General features: G+C 29.4%; 1 protein-coding gene across 1 annotated transcript; it reads right to left on the reverse strand.

The window, feature by feature from the left end:
• Positions 1-4,951: 4,951 nt before the first annotated feature.
• LOC111677480 (UDP-glucosyltransferase 2) lies at positions 4,952-10,074 on the reverse strand. The gene is made up of 5 exons (XM_046956690.1): positions 10,011-10,074; positions 6,554-6,800; positions 6,035-6,481; positions 5,816-5,973; positions 4,952-5,754 (listed from the first exon to the last, which is right to left on the reverse strand). The coding sequence occupies exons 2-5, from the start codon at positions 6,798-6,800 to the stop codon at positions 5,020-5,022; spliced, it is 1,587 nt and encodes a 528-aa protein (XP_046812646.1). The 5' UTR covers positions 10,011-10,074; the 3' UTR covers positions 4,952-5,019.
• Between the last annotated feature and the right edge of the window lie 231 nt (positions 10,075-10,305).

The raw sequence follows: 10,305 nt of genomic DNA on the forward strand, positions 1-10,305 counted from the left end.
GTTTTTTTTTTTTCTTTTCTGAAAGAGAAAGTCTATGTTTTTGTCTGTCCTACACTTTAAGATGTTGGTACAAACAAACCAACCAAACCATCCAAATCATCTGCTTTGCTATAATACCTGACCATAGTCCACAACAACTCCGACTTGAACAACAAATAGTATGCGTGTTGTGTTGCACACTGATATCAGCTTTATGCTACAAAAAAGGGCTGACATGTAATGTTAAACCTAAATTCAATGTTGTTTTCCAAGTAAGTAATTTTAAACGAGAAATTACATGATAAACTCGCCATTTATTATGTAATTGTAAAATAATATTTAAAACAACAAGAAGAAGAAGCACAAAACAAAAGTTGTCTCAAATCCAAAATCTCAATGAACTGACTGTCATCTACACTTGAGTTGTAAAAGGGCTGTTGAAAAAAAAAAACAAAAAAAACAAAAGACTTAAGAGACAAGCATTTAACGTTAAATTTTATTATTTAAGATGCTGCTTATGCAGAGGTGTCTTTAACCTAAAAATAAATAATTTTTATGTTTAAAATAAAATAACAGTAAATAGCAGTATATACCCTACACTTCTACTTATGAAGCATGTACGAATCTTAATATGTATATAAAATATACATTTAGCTAATGTACGTCTTTATGAGTTTTTAGTAAAGACTATAGTTGAGACTATAGCCAAGTTTATAGACGAATTTAAAATCGAAAATAGAGTGTACTATCAAAGTTCAGGACTATGGTTGTTTCTAAAATCAAGGTCAATATTAAGTTCAAACTATAGTCCATTTATAGTTAAGACAACAATTGAAACAAAAGCACAATCGACACATTTGAATATGTAGTCAAGACTTAAGTCTAATCTTTAGTCAAGACTTTAGCCGAATCTATAGTCAAAACTTATGTCAAATACATGTCAAAACTATAGTCGAATTTATAGTCATAGATGAAGTGAAAGTCAAGGTCAAATGTTAAGTCCAAACTACAGTCCATTTATAGTTAAGACAACAATTGCAACCAAACCACAACCGACACATTCGAATCTATAGTCAAAACTATAGTCAAATCTATAATCAAGACTTCAGTCGAATATATAGTGAAGACTTTAGACGAGTCTATAGACAAGATTTCAATCAAGACTATAGTCAAGACTTAAGTCGAATATATAGCCGACACAAGTCGAATATATAATCGACACATTCGAATCTATAGACTATAGTCAACCTATAGAAAAACCTATATTCAAGACCTTAGACGAATCTATTGTCATGATTATAGTCGGATCGTTAGTCAATACTATAGTCGAGATTGTAGTCGAGTCTATGTAAAAGAATATAGTCCAGTCTAAAGTCAAGAGTGTACTACAGTCGAGTCGAATATTAGACTTAAGCAATGTCAAGAAGTCGAATCTATAGTCAAAACTATAGTCAAGACTATAGTTGAATCTATAGTCAAGACTATAGTTGAATCTATAGTAAAGACTATAGTCGAATCTATAGTCAAGTCTATAGTCGAGTATATAGTCCAGACTGTAGTCGAGTATTTATAAAAAATATAGTCGAGTTTAAACTCAAAAGCGCAGTTTAGTCAACATTGAACTCAAGTCTATATTAGACTATAGCTGGGTCAATAGTCAAGACTATATTTAAGACTATAATAGAGACTTTAGAGAATAATCTTACCAATAGGAAAGACAATGGACTAGTAAAGTTATAAATAAGACCATAGGCGAGTTAGTGGTAATGTTTAAAGTCAACACTATAGTCGAGTCTAAATTCAATGCTATAGTCGAGTCAATAGTCAAAACTATAGTCAATTCAGAAATATAGTGCAGACTTTAATCATAATTACAGTCGTGTTTATAGTAAGGACATTAATCGAATCTATAGTCCAGACACTAGTTGAGTCTATAGTAAAGACTATAACCGAGTCTATAGTCCAGACTATAGTCGTGCATAAAGTCGAATTTTTAGTCATGTTTATAGTCAATTCTAGTCCATAATAATTAGTATCGTCGAGTCTATAGACAAAACTAAACTCGGTACAATAGTATAATTAAGTCTATAGCCAAGGCTATATTTTGTTTTATAGTCAAGACTATAGTCGAGTTAATAATCAGAACTACAATGAAAATTATGATCAAGAAGTTATGTAAGTTTATAGTCAATACTAAGTCGAATATATAATCGAGACTATATATCGAAATGTTTTACGCAAACACCTGTCGTGTGGGCATTATTTCACGTCTGTCTTTTTCAACCACTGGTTGAGCTTCTTGGATGACTCACTACCGCCCCATTGTGTATCTTACACGCAGGTGGAAATTTACGTATATGGAATTTCCGGTCCGATATACGGCCACCTTGCTCAAGTACTTTAGCTATCTAATCTCTGCTCATTTCATCTATTTAGTTTACAATCACTAAACAGAGGCGTAACCGGTAGACCGAAGTAAGAATCTATTAAATAAGCAGAGGACTATGTTAAATCTGGTATGAACTGAGTTTTCTTTGAATATATCTGAACAGGTAAGGAAAATTCTATGCTATCACTTGTATAAGATACATTTTATCAATCACAATTCAACCTTGTACACTTCTCATTCATCCGATACACTCATAGGAGAATATCATATGACTCACTACCATATCATATGACGACCCCATGTCAAATAATTCCAACGAAAGGCTGATAATACATTTGTTCATCATCAGTTTATAGTACCGACAGACTAGAGGTAGCAGCTCTTTTCCCCGTAAATATGTTTTAATAAGTTGATGTTAACTCATCTTTAAAATTGTTATTCATTTATTTAAAGGAAATCGAAAGTGTCACATTTACCAGTTATTATACTTTAACCAAGGTCGACTTTCGAAAAATAACTCTTAAATATTTTAATGATTGTTGTTATATTCCATTCCTTTGTCCTTACGCATTAAGTTTCAAAAAAAAATTAACAACAAAAAGTTATAATTTTTAACACTTCACAGCAATAAGAAAGCTAAAACCCTTCGAAACAAGTTTTTATTTAAAAATATTTTATAAATTTCAAGTCAATTTTACTTGCTACATGTGTAACAAACAAAAGACTTAAGCCACAAACTTTTAATTTTTGGGGAAATCCTTTTGAAAGCAAAACAAAATTAAAAACTTTTATATAAATACATGCACACATATGTATGTTAATTTATATACTTAAAATCAAGTTAATTAAAATAATTTAAGCTTAAATTAATTTTAATTTTATTTAAAATGAAAAAAATAAAAATAAAATTCTGAATTGGCATCACACTTCTGGATATATTTGTGTAAAGCAATAAAATAAATATGATTATTTGATATTTTAAACAACCGGATGTTGTTATTTTTTTGGAAAAAAACTCTTTGGCAAAAAGAACTTTAAAAACACAAAAAATTCTAGACAAAGTCTTTTTTTCTTATTTTATTCTTTTCTAAATCCAATTGAAACATTGTTGTTCGTTTATCTACTTAAAAACACTTACGGTTCATAAAGTATGACGTTAATTTGACAGAATCAATATGTATATATTTGGGTATTTATTTGTTACTTTTTTATCATTATTATGGTTTATTTATTTACTATGTAGAAATAAATATTCTCAACTAAGACTTAGTTTTATTAAAAAAAAAAACTTTTTATTGAATTTTTAAGAAGTTTTTACGATTATATTTTTGTTTTTCTTCGTCTATCAAAATAAACGTGCATTTGTGTAGGTGTTTTGTGGGGAAGGAATTGTCAAAGAGTCGTGATTTAATTATGTATCATTTAAAGCAATGTTGTTGTTGATTTTTATGGAGATTTTTTAACTAGAAAATAAATGAAAATAATCGCAAATTAGCAGTAAGTTTTAGTTGTCGAGGCATGCATGCATGACTACATGAATGAAGAAAAAATATCTTATTCATAAATCACAATAGGATTAAAAGAAATACACCCTAAAGTATGCTACATATTTTATTTAGTTATAAAAATAATACAACAATTTGTATTGTCGATTTCTGATCTTCATTTGATCCACACAATCAGATCCACATATTAAATAAAACCGCACTATGGAATTAACTTAAAATTATCTTAGAAAGTGTAAAAGAATGGTGCAACAAAAGTATATTACATATTAAAGAGATTTATGGACAGATCTTTACGATCATCAATTAAAACCTATTTCCAAAAGTTGTTCTTATTGGAATTACATAATTAGTCCGGCTATATAGTAGTCAACGGTCATAGCTAAACTCGACTACAGGCAAAAAAACTAGATTAGTCGATATAATCGGCTATTGAATAATTGATATACTCGACTGAAAAATATACTATATACTCGATAAAATAGTCAAGAGACTCGACAGCCGAATAGTCGATAGACTCGACTATAGAATAGACTATTGAATAATCGATATTCTCGTCAATAGACTCTCAAAAAGTTTCTAAAATAGTCAAAATACTCGACTATAGAATAGCCAATGGACTCGACTACAAAATAGTCAAAGGACTCGACAATAGAATAGTCGATAGACTCGACTAAAGAATAGTCGACAGACTCAAATTTAGAATAAACAATAGACTAGGCTATATACTAGTCTATAGACGAGACTATCAACGATACTATAGATAGAATAGTCTATAAACTATATTTTAGAATAGTCGACAGACTCGACTATAGAACAGTCGATAGACTCGACTATAGAATAGTCGATAGACTCGACTATAGAATAGTCGATAGATTGGACTCGACATATGGAATAATTATAAATTATCGATTTTCTTTCAAAATATATTAAGAATATGTTCAGATCTTGAGTTTGTACATTATTTCTGGAATACCTTCCATCAAATCATGTGCCTTACTTTATGTGGATGATATTACTTAACAGGTTGCTGTCTCGGCTAAAAGATATTTAATACAGAGTTGCATTTTTCACAACGTTTAAATTTAATTTAAAATATTTTTATTTATTAACTAAATCTTAAACTAATTTGTACTTATTTATCACTTACATTTGTTTCTTATGCTGCACGGCATTATCTTCTTTAGAAGATTTTTTAAATAATAATTTTGTTAAAATATTAATTAAATACAAAGGTAACCAAATGACTAAAAATAGACCTACAACTACACATAATAAAACATCTAATAGTAAATATTGGTATAGAGGAATAAAAGCTCCATATGATTTTAAGAAGTCTGCTCCTTTATAACGGGCAATGTACTCAATCCAATAGGAGGCTTCATCTAGAGGATGTAGAGGATTATCACGGAACTTTTGAGACATTTCCAAGGCTTTCTGCTTATACTGTGGCTGATTTATAAGTATTTCAATGTTATTCTGTAGATCTTGAGCATTTAGTTCGGAAAATGTTAGAGAACGTGCATAACCTGCTCTAACTGACTTGATAGTGTTACGATGTTGATCACCATATAGTGGTATACAAAGCATGGGCTTGGCCCAGTAAAGGCCTTCTTGTCCACCAAAAATGCCACCATGTGTAATAAATACTTTGACATTAGGTTGAGCCAATATGTCATTTTGTGGCAACCATTTTTGTATCATTACATTGGTAGGTAAATGACCCATACTTTCGTTTTCATATTTCCATAGAACATTTTGTTTCAGTCTACCAAATGCTTGTAAAATTAAAGCAATTTTATCTTCAGGCATATCGGTGCTTTTCATATAGGAACCCAAGGAAAAGTAGACAACACCATGGGTAGAATTGTCGATAAAGTTCTGATTTATATATAAAAATTCCAGGTTTTAAATGATAAATAAAATTAAAGAATTAATTTACCTTTATATTAGCTGGCAATGGTTTAGCTGGTTTTATATGAGCTCCTCCGACATTTATCAATCCCGGCATACTGGGTCTGGGTAAATCCATACTTTTATGACTGTTAATTAGCATCAGGGAGATATTTTTCTCTAAATCTCGCACATAAGGCAAAGGTCCTAACATAAACCACAAAAAATTGTTTATAATTAAAAAATTAAATAGTATTTACGCCCTTACCCTTAATATGGGGACCAAAATATTTTTCTGCCATTTCTTGCATTTTCGGCATATAATACCATCTTCTCATAACGGCATCATACAATGACAAGTATGAGTTGTACATTCTCTCGCTGAACGTCATGCGATCAGTATGCGATAAGACCAAATGTGGTATCACTGACCAGGGCGTTATTAAACCCATAGCATGATCCATATTATCAGCATAACCCATTGTGCCAATCGTAACAATGGGACATTTAAATTTATGTGCAAACATTAGAAAACTTTCATGAAAAAATTGCTCTAAAATAACTAAATCAAATTGCTTATCATGACTAGCAATCAATGACTTGACTTTGGTATTATTCAGAGCAAATTCAGAGGTTAATAGTCCAACATGCCACCACATTTGTAGATTTTGAAAATCGCTAGCAAAACGCATTTTGAAAATGTTTTCTTTGGGAACTAAAAAAAGAATAAACATTACTATTATTTTCTAACATTTTTATAGAAATTTAAAAAAATCTGTTGACTTACAGTGTTTGGGTATATCGAATTTTGGTTCTATTATAATTTCTGTTAAATTGGGATGTGGTGTTTTAGTGGGATGATTGTTTACGCTCGTTATATGATGTCCTCTTTTGAGTAAATCTTTTTGAAAATGTTCCAACCACATCCAATGACTAGGTGCTGGAAATGGTCCCATGAACAATATGTTATAACCATTACAACAACAGAAAATACTTAAGGTTAAAAGATATTGAAGACATTTTAATGTCTGCATCTGTAATGAAAGAATAAAAGAATAATCATTTTTTATATTTTTTTTAGAATTAAGGATATATTTTATCAATATTAGTACGACAAAATTGGAAAGTACTTCTAGCAAATCGTATGTAAATCGATTCACAATTGAGTGTAGCTCCCTTATATGATTAACATTAATAATTTACTATATTCGTTAATAATCTATTCATCGATAGATTTAAGATTATACTGTATGATAGATAACATTGATTTCCTAACAGAAAAGTCGATAGATCGTACGGATTATATACTAGTCGATAAGCTCGTCTTTGTACTTATGGAATAACTTCACCGTAGACTTTTTCCTACATTATCCTATATACCAGACTAGAGAGTAGTCGCACGACTCATATATAGATTAGTTGACTGACTGCAAACAAGTTGAAAGACTCTACCATAGACTAATCGATATATTAGTTGACAAATTTCACTATATACTAGTTGATCGATTTGCCTATATGCAGACTACTTTTTCGAGTCTATTGAGTCGAGTATTCAATGGACTCGCCTTTAGACAGTATACTAATCGAAAGACTCTACTATTAACTAAATGATTAACTCAACTATGGACTAGTCGCATGAGTCAACTGCATATAAACTAGAGAATAATCTTAATTATAGTCGATGCATTTAGAAATTAGTCGAAAGACTCGACTATATTGTAGTTGGATGACTCAATCAAAGAAGAATCGAATTAATCAACTTTAAATCAACAATATGCATTACTATGGACAAATTGACTGACTTGAGTGTAGAGTAAACTTCTATAGAATAGTGGATACTAGCCGATTGACTCGAATATAGACTAGTCCAAAGACTCTATTACAGATTAGTCGATAAACTTGACAAAATCGATAGACTAGAGTAAAAAGAAGTCTACAGACTCGACAATAGACTGGTCGATAGTCTAGACAGGCTGGACTATAGGTTAGTCCCAAGAATATCTATAGAGTAGTCGACAGACTAGACTAAAAATAGATAGGCTCGACTATAGACTATTCGATAGAATCGACTGTAGACTTGTCGATGGACTATAATTAGATAAATTAGACTATAGACTAATCGATAGACAAGACTTTAAACTAGACGATGAACTATAGACTAATCAATAGACCCGACTAGAAACTAATCGATAAACTCGACTATAGACTAGTCGATTAACTTGACTACAGACTTGTTAGCTATGGGCTATAGATAGACTAGTCTACAGATTTATCTATAAAATTGTCTATAGATTAGACTATAGAATATTCGATAGATTCAAGATAGATAGACTCGGATCGTTAAATTAGACTATAGAGTAGTCGATAGGCTTGAAAGCAGATAAGTCGATAGAATCGATTATACTAGTCGATAAATTGTACTCTATAGAATAGACTATACACTAGTCAATAGACTCAACTATAGATTAGTCGATAGACTTGACTATAAACTGGACGATAGAATCAACAATAAACAAGTCGACAGACTCGAATATAGATTAGTCACGACAACATTCGACTAGTCGGTAGCTTTGACTCTATAGATTAGACTTAAGACTAATCGATAGACTCAACTTTAGACTAGTCGATGGATTCGATTATAAACTAGTTAATAGACTAAAAACTGGACGATTGATGCGACTATAAACAAGCCTACACACTCGAGTGTAGACTAGTCTCGGCAATAGACAATAGTCAATTGACTAGACTAGTCGATTGATTCGACTAAAGACTAAACGATTGGCTCGACTGTTAACTAGTTGATTGTCTCGACTATAGACTCGACTATAGACTAGTCGATTGACTCGACTACAATCTAGTCGATTGACTCGACTACCATCTAGTCGATTGACAGAATAGACTATAGACTAGCCGGTAGATTAGACTAACGACTTGAAAACATAGTCGATAGAATTAGAAGACTTGCCGGCTAACTTGACGAAATAAAGAGTAGACTAGTAAGTAGACTATATAGACTATTCGATAGAATCTAGAAACAGTCGACAAAATTGACTAGTAAACTGTTCATATATTTACTTGAGAATAGACTTGTCGATATACTTCACTAGAGACTGGTTAAGATATAAGTCGATGGAAACTACAATATGTAGTCAATAGAATCGACTATACACTAGTCGACATAGACTATTTTTGATGGATTTCATTGAAGGACCATTGTATTATTTTGGGATCAAATACATAAAAAATTCAGTAGAATATTTAAAAAATTACCACCTGTAAAGGAGGATCTTACAAAACTTAATCATCTCAGGAAGTAATTTGAATTTCAAATGTTTAAAAAATATTTTTTTTTTTTTTTGCAAAAACACACAGTTATTTTTCAATAAATTATTTTATATGTATTAACATGCAAGTAACTTTCAATTTAAACACAAACTTGTTAAGTTAATTTGAAAACAAAAAACTGTATTTTAATATTTATATTAATTTTCTTGAAAAACAAAAAAATCTAATTAAATTTCACAAAAAAATCACGTTTCACCAATAAATTATTGTCAGCCGAAAAAAAAACAACAACAAAATGAAAAAAAAACATTTGGCAATTATTGGCGTTCGCCCAAACAATGACACTGCAGTAATTAAAGTTATTTAAAAATGCAGTCACTTAATGTTAAAGTATTTAAATAAATAAAAAAAAATTATCAACTTTATTTATAAATAAAAATTCAAAGAAACTTTTTTTATACATAAAAGTTTATTCAACTTTTTAACATTAAAATCAATCAAGTTAAATTGTTAATAATTTATGGCATTTACAAATGCAAATTGTGATTAAAAAATGTTTTTTTTAAACAATTTCTTAGTTAAACAATTAACACTAGTGATTATGTATTAATTTATTCAATTGCAACGTATTAGTTGCATTTAGCTGTAACATGATCATTTTATTTATTTATTTAGTTTTTTTTCTCTTGATACGGAAAAAACATTTGTTTTTATTATTTTTGCTTGAGTTAATTTTTTTATTAAATTATAAACAATATTTCATAATATATAGATTATTTTGTTAAACAAATATTGCAAATAATTGCATTTAATAAAATTCTTAGATAACAACACTTTTTTATAGCTGTGACAAAGAGGCCAAATAAATTTGTCTTTTTAATTAAATTTATTTTACATTAAATTTATTTTAATCGTATTTTAATTGTTATTTTAATTTATTATTGATTTTTTTAACAAACCTTTAAAATAATTTTTTATTAAATAAATAAAAATTATAAAAAAATATTTTTTTATTAAAATAGAATATTTTATATATTTTTGTTAATGTTTTGTAATTTTTTGGATTTTATTTTTTTTTATTCACGTCCGTTTAAAAGTGCTTAACAATTAACACTGAATTTCTTACAAAGCCTGAAAATACCTTTTTATTGTTTATAAATGTAAAGAAAATGTTTTTTTGCAAAAAAAAAAAAAAAAAACAATAAAATAAAATGCACTTTATTTGATTTTATTTGCAAATGCAATTCTTTTTTA

This window comes from Lucilia cuprina, chromosome 2 (genome assembly GCF_022045245.1).
Source record: "Lucilia cuprina isolate Lc7/37 chromosome 2, ASM2204524v1, whole genome shotgun sequence".
NCBI classification, from domain to species: domain Eukaryota; kingdom Metazoa; phylum Arthropoda; class Insecta; order Diptera; family Calliphoridae; genus Lucilia; species Lucilia cuprina.

Bases quoted from the DNA above. Each gene is read 5' to 3' on its own strand.
- LOC111677480 (XM_046956690.1), bottom strand. From the start codon at position 6,800: ATGCAGACATTAAAATGTCTTCAATATCTTTTAACCTTAAGTATTTTC. The intron at 6,482-6,553 runs GTAAGTCAACAG...TTCTTTTTTTAG, and splicing joins ATTCGATATACCCAAACACT to TTCCCAAAGAAAACATTTTC. The intron at 5,974-6,034 runs GTAAGGGCGTAA...GGTTTATGTTAG, and splicing joins TTTTGGTCCCCATATTAAGG to GACCTTTGCCTTATGTGCGA.